General features: G+C 39.4%; 1 protein-coding gene across 9 annotated transcripts in view; it reads right to left on the bottom strand.

The window, feature by feature from the left end:
* GMDS (GDP-mannose 4,6-dehydratase) overlaps positions 1-17582 on the bottom strand; it is a 632819-nt gene that overhangs the window by 507301 nt on the left and 107936 nt on the right. For 8 of the 9 annotated variants that reach the window (XM_045389917.2, XM_045389918.2, XM_074038942.1 and 5 more), the window contains exon 2: positions 4127-4171. The exons of the other annotated variant lie outside the window; for it this stretch is intronic. In XM_045389917.2, coding sequence (XP_045245852.1) covers positions 4127-4171 — 45 coding nt within the window. The remainder of the gene's footprint in view (positions 1-4126; positions 4172-17582) is intronic. 9 annotated transcript variants of the gene reach the window in all.

Here is a 17582-nt window from a genome sequence, read left to right as displayed (position 1 = left end):
TCAATACAGATTTGTCATATAGTCCCAGATTTTAGCTTTTAAAGGGTTCAACATTGTCTTTACTTCTCTGGTTTTCCTCTGTACTTACTGCAAAATGGGTACAAAAGTGTGTTGTTGGTTTATCTGCTAACAGTGGTGCTGGAAACACACTTGGAACTAGAACGCGCTTTCATAAAAAGCTTCATTTCTGTCAATCCTCCGTTTTCCCTTATGACAGGAAGAAATGCAAACAGCTCCAGCATCCTAGGCAACAGAGCATGCCTGCTACTCAGGAATGCTGATTAACGAATCCAACTAAAGAGCCGATTAAAGATCCGTGTCCACTGGCTTGCCCACATTAGACCGCATGTCACTCTGCCAGCTCCGTATCAATAAGCCCATGAGTCCCACAGAACTCCACTGGGCTAAGCATTTTCCACGTACTGTCTTACCTAATCTCCGCAACCACCTCTGGAGATAGGTGTGCTTATCACCCCATTTACAGAAAAGGCAACTAAGTTTCAGAGGGGTCGAGTGACTTGCACAGGGTCACGGAGCCTGCAAGTGGCAGAGGAAGAGTGAGACACAGGCGTCCAGTGCCCAGCCTGAGGCTCCTTTGCCACAGCGAGCTAACCACCTTGTCCACCCCGCTGGCTCTGTACTGACAACAGGAATAAAGGAGAATGATCCTCTGCACTTCAGCGATGTGTAGAATTAAGTGTATAAAGTATCAAAGAGTGATTGTCCATAAAACCCAACAATTTTTGGGTTTCCTCATTATGAGATGACACCTATAAGTAATAAAGAATGAATGAGTGTTACATCCATTCTCCTTATGCTCTCCTTACCATTTAATCCTGAGCAAAATTCAAGCAACAACATTTAAACCTGTCATTTTAAACTTCTAAATTAAGGCTTTTCTCAGTGAGAAGTAACCCTTCACTTTTTCACTTCAAACGGTTCATTCAGAGATGTGGATTTCAGTGGCCCCATTTGATGGCGAGGCCCCACGGCTTCAGGAATCTAAATGTGCGTGAGGTGATACAAAGTGATTAACCATAACTAATCAATCTGTTAGTATACGCTATTGCTTTTCAAGTCATCCGCAAATGCCTATTTTTGCTTTAAGGCTAGCTAAGTTATTTGTGCTTTCATTTTGCTTTTCTGATGGGAGAAAAAGTAAAGGAGTACGTCTAACTGCGCTACATGAATTCCATACACAGGGTTTGTTTTTGCCTACACCACCCATCATCACGACTCCACCAACCTAGCCCTGCCCTCCTGCACACTCCCCTCCAGGTGGCTGTGGCCTCTCCACATTGCCCATGCTTCCCAGTTTCAAAATGCACAATTGGCCTTACCACTGCTAACCAACCAGTGTGCCTTGCTTTTCTAGAAAGAACAACTCAGCCTCAGCATCACGCCTCTTCTTCACAGGGCTGATCTGTTCCTGGTTTGTCCTCTGCCGTCCCTAAGAAGGTTGTTTCCAGCTGTTCTGACCTTTGGAATATACCTCACACAAAGGCTAGATTCAACACAATACGTAACCCAGAGAAGCAAGGCCTCATGGATCTAAAACGTCTTAGGGTACCTTGTTCAACTTCATCATATGATTCAATCCATCACCTGATCTCATCTAAACCTTTAGTTGTGATGGTTTCTCTGTCTGTAGTACCCAGGCAAGCGATGTCACACTGACTGGGGTCATGTTAGAAAGAACAGTTCCCAGAGCCCCGAACCAGCCTCCTGTGTCTTAACAGGGCCTGATTCTGATGCACACTAAAGCTGGAGAGCCTGACGTCTCTAAGCATCCAAAATTGTTGCTGTTGACCACGACCACTGCCCCCCACCCCAAGTTCACATGTAATAAAATACATCCCTCTCTCATCCTAATTCATGCAATCTACTAATCCTATTCTTTTACTCGTGGCCTTCAAAAATCAGGGATGCCGCTGATAAATCAGGAAATTTTCCAATGCAGCCAATTTGAAAAATTACTCTAACATTTACTTTGACGTAAGCATAAAAACATAAAGCCTGTGCCACCATCAGATTCCTCTTAAAGTTTATTCTCCAATTACACCAAACTCTTAAAATTGAGGACAGCAGCCTATTAAAATTGAATACAGTACGGATAAACACACTTACAGTCCCACAATATGCAGACAGGTCACATTTCCCCGGACTAGGAAGAGAATTAATTTCTGATTATGCTTTGTGGCTGTGTACTTTCCCGCTATAGTGTCAACCATGTTTCCTTCCATGAGTTTACGGATCTCTCTCTCCTAAACCTGTTTTCTCTCTCAACCATTGTTTCGGTGATAAATTCCTCCCATAACTATGATTTGCCAAGTGGGCCTTCTATTGTCTTTTTGTATCAGAATAAAATCTGCTCTTACGATTTCAAATACCGCAAAAACATCTGCAGCTTATCAGGCAGTCCTAGACTCTTGTTACATCTATTTGCAAATCTCTCATCCTTCTTGTCTTCTGAAGTCTGCTAGTTCCTTAACAAAGGACACCTAAACAGAGATCTGCTTCTGTGCCTTTTCGAGTAACACTAACAGTAGCACATGCTTGAGAATGGTTACCATCTACACATCCAAACTCGCTCTGTCACTGTCACTGGGTCTACCATCACTGCAGTGCACAGCCGTGCTCCCTACTCTTCTGGACTAGACACAGGCGCTGCCTGTTAACACCACCCTCACCTCCAGTCTCAGCCCACCTTGTCCCCGGAAGAGCGGATCCCAACACTCATGTGGTTTTGAGCATCACTTCTGACATGCCACCTCACTCAAAATTCTTTCCCGTTGTGTTTCCATTTGCCCAAATTACACTCTTCGCAAGTGCAGCAATTTCTGCTCCAGCTAGCTCCTTTCCTAGGTTCACTCAATACACAACAACATCAATAATTCCTCTCTAGCCACCAAACATCTCTCAGCTGGTCCCAAACATCTGAAACACAGTATGGGCATCCCTCTGCCAAGCTATTCCTTTTAATAGATATTCAGGCCTTAGGTTAATCTAGCCTGAATAAATATAGGTCTTTCTCTAAAACCAACACTTTGCACTACACATAACCTAGTCTAAAAGTCTCTGCTCTGTAGAATTTGTATTTCTTTCTCGATTATTATAGCAACTTATGCATATGGACATATGTATACACATGCATTTCATAATTCCATTTGTTTTATTTTGATATAATTACAAAATGTAGCATTAGCTATTAGAAAAGGGTACAGAAGGTGCTAAACACATCTACTGTTACTTCTCCAAGTCTAAAAGTCAAGGCTCTCAGATTATGAGTTAAAAGAAATTAACTTTTTTTCTTCAAATAATGTTGGCATTTAGATGCCAAATTCTTTCCTGTTGTGTTTCCATTTGCCCAAATTACACATTTTTAAAACAATGTACCAACAATTAGAATAAACAGACAATCCTAAATTATTAATGTAAACATTCATAAAGCAGATCAGAGCATATGGGCCACCGTAAAGGTTTTTTTTTTTTTCTGTTATAGCATGAATTTATATACATGTACATATCTGAAAAACGTTCTTTAAAAAATTAAGTTGTACATACTTAGCACATCAAAATTAATATATAAAACTATTGTTTCTTTTAAAGTAAAGAGAAATGGTGAAGACAACGACAAAAGCAGCAAACCTAAAAGTTTCAGCTCCATAAAATATATGGTTGCCTTTTAGAAAGGAAAACCTCCAGGTATAAATTTTTCATTCGTTTGCCAACGATCAGCTTGGTTTTTATTGCTCTCTGTAATTTCTGAATTAAGTGACTTCACTGTGAGTAAGACTTTCTTATGAAACACATTACATCATAAATTAACCCGAATAATGTTACAGCTTCAGCTTGCACAGGCTGCTGCGTTATCGGAGAATGTGGGAAGTGTGCACCACAGCTGAGCACTGTGAGTGCAGGGGAGCCACCAGTGCTCACCAGCAGATAAACAGCACAATGGGTTGGCAGGCTCACAAGCCCAAAGACACATTCTTCCCTGGATTCTGATTTGTTATCTGCGTTTCAGTGGAAAACACACTCAGGAGGACGGCAGCAGAGGAAGCATGTGGCCACCGCATGCGAGCAATCCCTCCAGCCTGCGCCTGCTTCCCATTGAGTCACCCACCTCATAGCCTTTCTCCAGCAGGAACTCAGCCAGGTAGGAACCATCCTGGGAAGAAAGGAAAAATTGCAAAACGTCAGTCTTATAGTGGTATAGAAAGGTGGTCGAGACGAAGAGTTTTGAGAAAAGCATTTAAAAGGCTACCTATGATGTCGATAAATACCACATGGTGTTCCACTGTACACAAAGCATTTTCACAAACAGTATTCATTTGAGCTCCACAGAAGACAGAGGATGAAAATGAAATCCAGGAAAGTGATAAGCATCAACAGACAGCATGAAGTTCCAGAATCAGATGGATTTGGGTTTAGGTTTTGCCACTTACTAGTTGTGTGAAACATGCAAAATATGGGGGCAGAATGCCTTGGTATCATAGCAACATAAAGAAATCTTAGTAATTCTGGGGGGTTGTTAAAAAAGATCATCGGGGGCCAGGCACAGTGGCTCACACCTGTAATCCCAGTACTTTGGGAGGTCAAGGCAGGAGGATCACTTGCACTCAAGAGTTGGAGACTAGCCTGAGCAACACAGTGAGACCCTACCACTATTAAAACAAAACAAAACAAAAAATTGGTGGAGACGGGGTCTCACTATGTTGCCCAGGCTGGTGTCAAACTCCTGGACACAAGTGTTCTTCCTACCTTGGCCTCCCAAATTGCTGAATTACAGGTGTGAGCCACCATGCCCAGTCTAAAACATCTTTAAAAATTAGCCAGGCATGGTGGCTCATGCCTGTGGTACCAGCTACTTGGGAGGCTGAGGTGGGAGGATCATTTGAACCTGGGAGTTTGAGGCTGAAGTAAGCCATGATTGCAAAACTGCACTCCAGCCTGGGTAGCAGAAGGAGACCCTGTCTCCAGTGGTAAAGAGAAAAAGAACCACTGGGGAATGGATAAGATGGGAGCTATGTGGGTTGGGGACATGGAAGGGTTAGTGTGAGGAGGAAAAGACTCCATGGCAGAATAAAGAAGGCCAGGGGACATGGAGGAAGGCAAGTACCTTTGGACAGCTGGCCTTTTCACTGAAGGCTTGAAAGGGTTTTAAGGTGGCAGGGAGCAGGGATGGGGATCAGATTTGTATTACTATGCACACACACATATGAACTCTTAAAAAAAGAAGATATTCTCTTTTTTGTAAAATCATAAGCATTTCCTTTTTATTAATCTTAAATCAGATAGCTAATTCCTGCCTTAAAATGAAGGTATCCAACAAAATACAGAGATTCTCAACTGGTTCTTAATAATTATTTTTAAAATTTCTGGTAAGGGTCTTCATTTGACCTACTATATTTCGTGAGCCACTTTCAGACAGAAAGCATGAGAAACATATAATTAAACTATTTAATAGGTCGAAAGTTCAAAAATCACCATTCTGGAGGTGCTATAAAAAGTCACCAGCCTCTTAAACTGGTTAGACATTTTGCAGTCAATCCCACAATTGCTCCTCTGCTTTCTGCCCAACGAGAGGGTCCCCATCCATCTCATTCAGACTAAAAGATAAAAATGAGAAGCTCTAACCACTGGAAATTCGTGTCCTCAAAAGTGGTTGGGGATGGTTGGGTTTTCTTCAGTTTCTTCAACTTGAATAGGCTTTAAATATCCCTTTGAGCTTCAAAAGCTCCTACCAAATATTCCAGGAAAAAAAAAAAAAAAAAAAAAAAAAAACCCTTTTTCTTATTACTTGACCAAAAGCTGGAATTGGAGATACCCTATGGGTCCTGAAAATGAAAGGACTGCCAAGCGAGTGTTTACTACATTAACGCAGAAGTCATGCATAAATTCAGGCAGAATGACAAGGCGAAGCATACAAGGAACACATTCTGTGGTTCATTAAAACCTGGAGCAGATTTTCTTCTTCTTCTTTTTCTTCTTCTTTTTTAAGATGGAATCTCGCTCTTTCACCCAGGCCGGAGTGCAGTGGTGTTAGCTCGGCTCACTGCAACCTCTGCCTCCGGGTTCAAGCGATTCTTGTGCCTCAGCCTCCTGAATAGCTGGGATTACAGGTGAGTGGCACCATCCCCAGCTAATGTTCGTATTTGTAGTAGAGACGGGTTTTCACCATGTTGGCAGGCTGATCTGGAACTCCAGACCTCATGTGATCTGCCTGCCTTGGCCTCCCAAAGGCTGGGATTCAGGCGTGAGCCACCATGCCAGGCCAAAAATCTCCAGCAGATTTTCTTCTGACTTCTTGAGGTAAATATTTCAGTTTGTAGATTCACGTGGAGAAGAGAAAATGTTTGGTATATTCTTTTTTAATCCCATTCTTACAATTCTTATGGTTTTTACATATCTAAAATATATGTGAGATAATGACACTGACCATTATTTAAGTTAGATAATGACACTGACCAATTCAGACCATGACAAGCCAAGTTGGGCTACATAACCATTGAAAATGTTATTTAGGATAATCAATATCCCTATAAATCAATCAATGAGAAAACAGCTTAATAGAAAAATATTTGCAATAAGAATAACAATTTGGCAGTAGGTTGGAAAGCCACGTAAAGTACGAAGTTTGGGCTTTGTTTCGCTATTCTTGTTTTGAAGCAGGCAACACTACACTTTTAATCATTCTCTTGGAATAAAAAGTTCGAATGCTTTGTGTTCTACCATAGCTACATTAAATGTTTAAAAAAAAAAAAAAAAAAAAGCCAGAAGTAAACGTGCTGGAGATCCCTGAGGTGGGAAGAGCTGTGATTATTTAGAGAGCTGATGTGAAACAGACCTGACCAGGACTGAACCCTGTCAATAAGGTCTTGTTCTTCTCACCCAGGCTGCTTCTCAGACTTTCCAACCACACTGGAACATTCTGAACCAGTAGTGGCACCGGCTTCCTCCTCGCTTCCTTGCCAGGCCTCTCGAGTGATAGGGCCTGGGCCGCACAATGAGTGGGAAACGAGCCGAGCGAGGGCTCCTGGTCCCCAGCCCAGGGGCCCAGCTGGCTGCCCCCTCGTCCTTTCCCCAGGCCCTGGGGACTCGAGGAGAGACGCAGTATCTGAGCAGGCAGACGTCCGCCAAGCCAACAGGATGGTGGTTTCCGCCTCCTCTTGAAGCACAGGGCTGATAAAGAATGCTCCAATCAGACTAATGACTGAAATGTCATAGCAAATGAGAACCTACAACTACCATTAAGTTCTGACGCTTGACTCCTCTGAAACCAAGGAACAAATAGACTAAATCTGTAACTCACTCAGTATGAACACAATTAATCCGGTATAAAGTCCTGCCTAGGTTCAATCCTTGTTACAGAAAACTTTTTAATTGTAAAAATAATGTCCCAATGTGACCCTTTTAAGTTTAATTTCACAAATGGGCTATGAAGGGTATCTATTTTATATTAAATACCACACTATTTTGAGCAATCACCGTGGCTTTAACATTTTCAAGACACAGAAATATTTTCCTTTTTTTTTTTCTCTTTTTTTTTTTTGAGACAGAATTTCGCTCTTGTTGCCCAGGCTAGAGTACAATAGCACAATTTCGGCTCACTGTGACCTCCACCTCCCGGGTTCAAGTGATTCTCCTGTCTCAGCCTCCTGAGTAACTGAGATTACAAGCGCCCACCACCACACTCAGCTAATTTTTTGTATTTTTAGTAGAGACAGGTTTCACCATGTTGGCCAGGCTGTTCTCAAACCCCTGACCTCAGGTGATCCACCTGCCTCGGCCTCTCAAAGTGCTGGGATTACAGGTGTGAGCCACCGTCCTACTCTCACAAGAACAAAGCTAGGAAGGCAGGCAGATATTTGGCCTCTCAGGTAACTGAGGCACAGCGGGGGTTAGCCAACTTTTCTAATACCACACTAGTTACAGACCAAGCCAGGACTAGAATCCTAGCCATCCATCGTTTTGAAGTAGAAAATAATCTCCTTCCTTCCACTCCTCTACCTGGTACCAAAACATGTCAAAACCCAACAAAATAATAAAAGACCATAAAAGATGCATTTTCAAACCAAATTGATTCAGTCATTTTCCATTACAGGGCGTTTTATGATGCAACAGTGCTTCCAGTTTTAATCAGGTGACCCAAGCGCAGAGAAGTCATGTAATTGTAGAACACTCCAGAGCTCAGAGGAGGGAGAAAGGACACAGCACCTGAGAATTTCCAGGTCTGGGTTCTGGGGGCACTTGCACTGCCCATGCAGTGGTTCAGTGTTGTTTGGAGGTGGATTTAGATTGCTGGTGGTTGTAAGTCCGGCTTTGGGGCCAAAGGGCAGGGCACCAGGGTCCCAAGGGGCCAGGTTTCAGTGTTCCCGATGCCTCTCCTGTTCTTCCAAGGGGATGGGCCCTCACTTTTCATGGAGTACTCAGAAATGTTCCAGACAGAGTTACGTAAAAATTAAAGAGCAATTCCAAAATTCACAGAATCATGTTTTGACTACAGTATGACAACTACCTAAAATTTCACAACTATGGAAAGCTGAGAGAAACACAGAAAGTTTCCCCCTTCTCTCAATGACCACAGGTGGCTGAAAAAAGACTGATCTCACATCCACACACACACACCCTACACACCCCATCCAAACACATTATGTATAAGGGCAAGCCATCCTCCTGCAACACAGAAAGACTAGTATTTTTCTCTTCTCTTCTAATACAGATGAATGAATAGCCCAGACAGACAAATGAAAAGGGAACTTTCTTATATGCAATGTGAGAACCTGGCCCCTCTGAACTGCATGCTAAATCATACTGTATGTTTCTACTTAAGCACCCTATGGCAGCTTCTTTGAACAGGATAAGGTCATGGTACTGGGCTAAAGAAACCAAACCACTAATAAAATGAATCTCTTTGTTTAGATCATCTCAAGCATCAGGAAATAGAATATCCCCTTCTGCAAGAAGAGAAAGCACTCGTTTGCACTGCCTTTTTATGTTCTTTAACTCTATGTTGTCTAATTACTCCTAAAACATCTTCCCAGCTAATTGGAATTACAATGTCAAGGTAATCTGTACCTCCAATAAGCAATACATGAACGCTTCAATGATTAACAAATGATGCTGTTTTGAATGAGACTGAAAGCTTCCAATGATTTAACCACTGCTGTGAAGAATACAGAGACAGAATATAATATAAAAGTATTTATACCTAGGTTATGTTTGTAACACAAATCATTGGACAAAATCTCTGTGAGACTCACAAAATTCAAAAGACTGTGGGGATTAATTAATCCAACCCTCTCATTTTACAGATCAGGAAATTGGGATTCAAAGCAGGTAAATATTTATTATACAGTCACAGTTATGAAGTAGCAGAACCTGCAACCAAAAAATAAAAATGAAAACCAGGTCCCTGGACTCCCAGACCTCAGAATTTTGCACTAAAAAATACTGAGTAAATATCTAAAATGAAGAGGCTGCACTAATGACCACAATTGAGAACCAGGTAAAACAGACAAATGGAATTACCAAAGTGAAGAACAAGAATAGAGCCAATAATTATCGATAGAGCAATAATTAACTGATTAGTAGAGAGGAAATGAGGATACCATCAATATTTAAAACATAGAAATAACTCCCATCTCCTATAGTCTTTAAAGGTGAAAAATATTTCCCCATAAAAGCTGCTGTCATCAAAGAAACAACTTTCACTTCCTTTGCTTTACCTCCTGGTACAGAGAAGCACTGCAATCCAGCAACATGATCAATAACCTCTGAATAATGAAGAATTGCTTATGTCCAGCAGCTAAGATACTCTTTACATAGCCACCCCTTCCCTCCTTTCAAGGGCAATAGCCTTGCAAACAGGTGCTCAGTGGTTGCACATACACCTCAAACACATCAAGAAAAGAGAGCTGCTCTGTGCCAGACACAATACCTTCTCTAGTATTGGGTGATGAGTGTAAGGCTAACACAGGTATCAACCTTTCAGAAAGAGGCCAGAGGCTTTCAATCATCCTATATACTGGTCTACCATGGCACAGAATTATCTCCCCCAAAACATACATAGTTTCAATAGATTGCAATATTATGTTATGTCCATGGTTAGTTTGGTAAGAAAAAAAAAAAAGAAAAAGATTTACATATAAAAAATATCAAACAGGGAAGAAATATCCTAAAAGATTAATTTAAAAAAATGTTCCCCAATGTGATAGCTTTTTAAAAATGGTACAAACGTGTTTTTTCAGTTTTGGACTAGTATTAACACGACAGAGTTTTTGGTGTTTGTGACCTTAATTTTTTTTTCAGGGAATTATATATACACTGTACCTATTTTTCTAGTAGGCTGTGTTTTACCATTTGGTTTGTTCTTAAAAGTATCAAGAACATGTATAAAATCGACTAATTTTTACCTCCAATAAAAGCCACTCCAAACCTGATATTTTGAAGCAGGCTAGCAAATCTTCAGTCTCTTTTATATTGCAAATGATTATTGCAAACCCTTAGTATAATATTAGAGCAAGGAAGAATGCAAACACAATGTGAACTCAGGAGTGCACATCTTTGTACAACTCAACATGTGTAATAATACTAACTTCAACATACTAAAATAATTCTCTATAATTTAGGCAAACTCTATAAGGAAAATGAGACTAAAGGGTTTAAAACAAGCCGGCACAAAGGAAGCAACTGTTGGTAAGGTATAGAAAGATTAATTTCTAATTAAATGATTAAGAGAAAAACAGTACACATACACACAGATACTTCAATAAATACAGTCCCAGAAATGCTGGAAAAGCCTCAAAAGGACAAGCAGTCCCCAACTTATGACGGTTCCACCCACAATTCTTCAACTCTATGATGGTATGAAAACGATACACATTCAGTACACTTCTCAACTTACAATGGAGTCTAAGATAAATCCATGATACGTTGAAGATACTGTAAACCAAAAATGTACTTTCGATATTTTCGACGTACAAAGGATTTATAGGGACAGACCCCCACTGTAAGTTAAGGAACATCTGTAAATCCAAAGGCATCTATTAACAGCCTATGTGTGTGCTGGACGGTACAAAATATATAGATACAGCAAGGGTGAGTCCGCCTGTTCATCACTACATGAATACAAGCATGCCCAAGGAATACAGTATCTCACTGGTTTTCCTTTTTTTTTTTTCCTTAACGTAAGTTCCTTTTGTTTGAACCTCTATTTTCCACTCTCTCCCTCCCTCCCATTCTTGCCACTCATACTGAAGTTTTTATCCACCAGAGGAAAAAAAAAAAAAAACTTCATGTGGACTACTATTAGTACAAATGATGATAGCAGTACTAAGAAGAATAGTGAGCACTTGTACAGCACTTGGTATACACCCAGCATGCACTAAGTGCTCTGCATTCAGTATCTTTTTAACTCTTCACAATAACCCCATGCCATTGGTACTGTTTTCATCTCGATTTTACAAATGAGGAATCTGAGGTGAATTGAGAGGTAATGCTCAGGTCTAATAGTTAGTAGGTAGAACATGGATTTAAACTATGTCTACTTGTAATAAATTATTTATATGGCAATTTGCTTCACTAATAGGATCGATCCCTCTATAATGGATACTATTAGAATGGATAATGATGGGCCTAGAGATATTTTCACATAAAATATATACAATGACTATCAAATACCCATTTGAACCATAGGTGTTATGGGATGGAGAAGGACAGGAAGGAAGTAAGAAATTTAGTCTCTGCCCTATTGCTCTGAGAAGTATCTGGGAAGCCAGGCATTTCCTGGCCTAGATAGGATTATGTTTCAATATTGGCTAGGACCTCCAGATTTCACACACATCCACCCACATGTGGACAGGACGAGAATAATAGCCAGGTAACCTGTATAGCTAATCAAAACGTTCTTGCTATCAGAGAACACCAGTAGATGCATGAGTCATGGACAGAAGGTGGCAAGGCTTTGGATGAAAGAAAAGCTATGAAATACTACCACACTGACCTCTTCTCTACTGGATGGCACAGTGCCCTGGAAAAATAAATCACTACACATAAGCATGAAATCAGGACTGGGAAAATACACAGGAAATACAAGAAGAATATCCCTATCAAATCCTTTTAAAGATCTGCCTAACTGGCTGATGTGAATAACTCCTTTCAAGTTTAGAATATACTAGCTGAAAGTTTTTAGAACTCAGGGTTCCAAATACATTAATAAAGATTTGTATACGTGTGTAGGGAAGTTAATAATAAATTAACAGTAAACTTCACACTGAAATAATAACCTCTTTGCAGTAAATAGCTATACATATTAAAAAATTAAAACTGTACGAAATATAAAATTAGAGTTCCTCTCTCCTCCCTTTCTCACTCTCTCTCAAAGTGACAGGCCATACAATTAAAGGCTGTTTCTTTGCAAAGTCCATGCTTTGCAGTTCTAATCACTCGAGTGATTTATAGAGGAAATGATGTTTTGCAGGTACTCTAAAACAGAGCTGCACTTTGTCCAGTGTGCAAGGCCATGCTTAATGAAAAACTTTAAATTTGGAAGGAAAAAAAACTGCAGTAAAAAGAGAAGAATTATGAAATTTTAGTATTTACTTGATTTATTAATGTTTCCTTGTGCATTTCTTTTTATAATTTGTGTCCTGGCTAAGGCAGGAAGGCAAAACAAATGTCCTTTTGTTTATGGCTTTAAAAAGGTCATAAGAATAACAAAAGGATACATAAATACCGATGACTATATCTTTCCCTATTTCACTGTACATTAATTTAACAGTCTGCTACTGAAAAACTGCTGTTGGTTAAGCACAGAGTTAACTATTTTAAAATATTCTTGTTCTTTTTAACCCAATTTCTTTCAAGGATATAATTAATCCAGTTAAGACCGTTCTTAAAATATGTGCATGTCATGATAGAAACGTCACTTGTCAACTCCCTGATGCATTTCAGATCTCTGCCACTACAGAGTTCCAGCCAGGCAGGAAACGTTGTAAATCACTGAAGAAACATACAAGTTAAGAACTGTGATTTTGTCACTTAAAATTACTAAAAAATAGACAAAATTCAAGCATATATACAGGAGCGTAAATGCAGAAATCTGTAAGCATTTACCCAGAAAGGTGCAGATCATTAAACTAATAAAGCTAACTCATATTCGGCGCCCGAGGATATATCAAATTTTGTACAAACAACTGTAAGTCACTGGAGGCAAGGAGAGCTCCACGTTAGCACAAAGAATGTTGATTTCACTGAGGTGTGGTGCCCGGGGATAGGCTCACCCAGCAAAACGCGATTTTCTGGGCTACTGAATCTCTGTATTTGTTAGGTTGTGCTATACTGTGTATTAGGGTTCTGACATCCAGAGAAGGCATCCAAAATTACTTGGGGTGGACATAGGGGAATCACATATTAAAAGTCCAAAAGTCTGTGCCTCCTTCATGCTTGCAGCTGTCTTCCAGTGTCACTGCCTTGTAGACTGTACAATCATGGTGTGATTCTAGATAGCTTAGCTCCACCACAGAAACAAAGGGGATAAAACGAACAGTTGGTGAGATACTGAGATTGCAGTTTGAGCCTCTACAGGACTAATGCTTTTAGGTTGTTTTCAATTTTGTTGCTTTGCTTTATTTTGCCAACAGCAACGGGGGCTTAACTCTTTTCCAACCATACACTTTTTAAAATCTCTATTCAGTGGTACTGATAGGAAACATTTTTTCAAGATTCCACTGAGAAAGACCAGAGCTTTGTAAGGGTAGTGGAGTTCTCTAGGTGGAAAAATAACCTCCTGGCCAAATAGGGATTGGGCACCACCACCCACACCTTGGTCTCAATAGCACCAAACTCTAAATTGCCAATCTGGCCAGGCCCTTAGGCTAAGGCAGAAGTGAGTCTTACCTTCAGTGTGGAAGCTGAAAAGCAGGGGTCTCTGATTCAGTCTAATCTGACCACATGCACCTTTTGGTCTAATCTTATAATACTTAAATGTCTAACAACTGCTTCTGTTTCCCAGCTATTCTCTCCTAATATTTATGATATATCTGGGCTATGTGACAGTATTTTGTAGATTTGAGTTATATAGTTAAGCTATCACCTTTCTATAGACCTAGTTTGCCTTATACATTCTTCAACCTTACACTATACAGTATTCAAAGTATTTATTATTGTTTCTATCAAAATAATATCTTACATTTCTGTAATTCCTTACAGTTGCTAAGTAATCTTAAGATGTTTTTTCCCATTTATATCTCACAACATCCTGGTGAAGTAGCTGATATTATCCTCATTTTTCCGGATCAGAAAATTGAAGAAAGCACAAATCCCTTGTTCAAGGTCATAGAGCTAGTTAGAGAACTTGGCAGAATATGAAACCAATTTGTCTAATTCTAATTACAGTGTTATGTCCACAATACCTCTCCCCCGACCAAAATAAAAAATGTTTCAACCAAAATAAGATGCCATAGCAGTTTTTTAAAGAAATTAATAAATTTATATAAAAACCCATATGCAGTTTAGCACAAAATAATGTTTTAAATTTAAGTATCTTCAATTATCCTTGCAACAATCCACTATTAAAAGCCACTGCTTAAACCAATCCCCCCCTTTACGTGTACTAAACAACGTGCTACTGTGTGTGTTTGGGATCATCAGTGAGTAAGTGTGTGCATGCTTGCCCGAGCTCATTTAAAGGGATATCTATACCTTTATCCTGAGGCTTAAAAACAGCGAGGTCTGAATTTTCAGTGTTAAAAGCAGATCATGGAGCAATCAATCAGCTAATAACCATCTATTAATATCTAATGTACTATGCAACATGATAGAGTAAATGAAAATAAGAATAAGATGCATTTCCTACATTTCAGTTTACATAATTTAGTGAGAGGGCAAGGAAACAACTCATCTACTACATCATCATCATCATCATCATATTAGCAACAACATTAATGCCAACATTCATTCACTACATACTTCTCACATTTTAGGCCAGCACTGGCCAACAGAAATATAATGTGAGCCCATTATGTAATTTTTAATTTTCCAGCAGTCAAATTAAAAAAGGTAAAAAGAAAGAGATAAAAATTAATTTTAATAATACATTTATTTAACACATATATCTAGAATGTTTTATGCACATGTTAATAAAAAAATTATCCAGATATTTTACATACTTTTTCATATTAAACTCTCCAAAATCCAATGCAGTCAATAAGTTACATAACAATGAGGATACATTCTGAGAAATGTATCATCACGTGAACATCACAGAGTGTACGCGCACAAACCTAGGTAGCAGAGTCAACTACACACCTAGGATATATGACATAGTCTTATGGTGCCTAGGTTGCAACCTGTACAGCATGTTACTGTACTGAATACTGTAGGCAACTGTCACACTATTGTAAGTATTTGTATGTCTAAACAGAAAAGGTACAGTGAAAATATGGTATCTTATGGGACTACCATTCATTGTATGTGGTCCCTTGCTGATTGATCTACATGTCATTATACAGCACATGACTGTATTTTACACTTACGGTATATCACAATTCAAATGTAAATTTTCAACAGAAATACTTGATCTGTATTTAGATTTCATTAAACTGATCACTGAAAAAGTAAATTTATGTACCCAACTTGCACCAAATATACTTAAAAGTTTTCTCATAACTAAATTGAGTATCCAAAAAATCACTTTCCTTTAGTTTTCACGAGTACATTGACAAAACTGGTTCACCTTTGTTTAAAAGAACTGATTTTGGCCAGGCGTGGTGACTCCTTCCTATAATTCCAGCACTTTGGGAAGCCAAACCAAAGCCAAAGTATGGCTTGAGGCCAAGAGCTCAAGGCCACCCTGGGCAACATAGTGAGACCCCATTTCTACAAAACATTTTTAAAACAATATTTTTTTAATTAGTTGGGTGTGTCTCAGCTGCTCAGTAGGCTGACACAGGAAGACTGCTTGCAGTCCAGAAGGTCAAGGCTGCAGTGTGCCATGATCACACCACTGCATTCAACCTGGGTGACAGAATGAGACCATGTACCAAAAAAACAAAAAATGTTTGTTATTTTAAAGTAAGCTGGGCATGGTGAGGCAGGCCTGTAGTCCTAGCTACTTGAAAAGCTGGGACAGGAGAACTGCCAAAGCCCAAGAGTTCAAGACTGCAGTGAACTATGACCAGGCTAGCTACTACATTCTAGCCTGGGTGACAGAATGAGACATTGTTTCAAAAAAAAAAAAAGAAAGAAAGAAAAACTTATTGACTCTGAAGTATAAGCAAATTAGTTTCAAATCCGTATCTGTTCAAGTTAAGTAAGCTCACTAACTCGTGTCAAGTCAGTATTAACACTGGATTCAAAGGAGTATTTGCAAAATTTGGAAAACAACTCTGAATTTATCAGTATCAACAAAGAGCTCTTCAAATTCTTTCTAGTTTTTGTAGCCAATGTATACAACGGTATTTATAATTAAAATCTTCTGCACATTGATTAATCATTACTACTGACTTATATTATGAAAACCTTCAATTTCAACATAAATTCTAATATCTGCCTAGCTAGCTGACAAATCACCTTGTCCTTTCCTGAGAGCTTCAAATTAGTTCATTCAAAAGTGGTGTGATCTGAGTCAGAAAACATCAGCTATACTGCTATATTCCCTTTTTTTCTTTTTTTGAGACAGTTTTTTGCTCTGGTTGCCCAGGCTGGAGTGCAATGGCATGATCTCAGCTCACTGCAACCTCCGCCTCCCTGGTCCAAGTGATTCTCCTGCCTCAGCCTCCCGAATAGCTGGGATTATAGGCGTGCATCACCACACCTGGCTAATTTTGTATTTTTAGTAGAGAAGGGGTTTCTCCATGTTGGTCAGGCTGGTCTCGAAGTCCTGACCTCAGGTGATCCACCTGCTTCAGCTTCCCAAAGTGCTGAGATTACAGGCGTGAGCCACTGCACCCCGTCCATATTCCCTTTTTAAGTACTGAATACTAGCGCAAGTGCCCCTTTTTGTTTCAACAAAAGATCACCTTTGGTTGGAATAAATATTATGCAACAGAAATCTGTGTAAAACTTGTCCAGGACTCCACCAATGAGTGCTGCTAAAGATCGCAAGGTCACTGCCTTCATTGTCCTTCCATTTCTTTCAGCAGGTCCATAAATCAGCAATGATCCATGGATTTGCACTTATAGACTGGACAATTTTAACTACTAGTATCTATGACACTTTTTGCCAAGTTAACTACTGTCTTATACTCTGTCCAGCTTCAGAATACAGTGGAATGAAGCAATAAAAGAAATACCAACCTCTTGTAAAACTCCAATAAATACAAAATTTGGCCTAACAGAACTGGGTCAAATGTGTCTGTTGTGATAGAAATTAATTTTTTCATATCCATCTGAAATTCTTTGCAACATTCAAATGTTTGAATTGAATGTTCTTAAAACATTCAAAAATATCTCTGCCACAAATTGTTATTTTTGGCAAAAAAAAATACAACATTTCTTTATAAACCTTAAAGTCTGTATTAATTGGACAGTGAATCATCATACTGTATAATTTACATAAAGCTAAAGGAAGGTAATTG

This window comes from Macaca fascicularis, chromosome 4, assembly GCF_037993035.2.
Source record: "Macaca fascicularis isolate 582-1 chromosome 4, T2T-MFA8v1.1".
In the NCBI taxonomy this organism is placed as follows: domain Eukaryota; kingdom Metazoa; phylum Chordata; class Mammalia; order Primates; family Cercopithecidae; genus Macaca; species Macaca fascicularis.
Note: the sequence above shows the minus strand (reverse complement) of the source record. Positions and strands in the feature narration are given on the sequence as shown.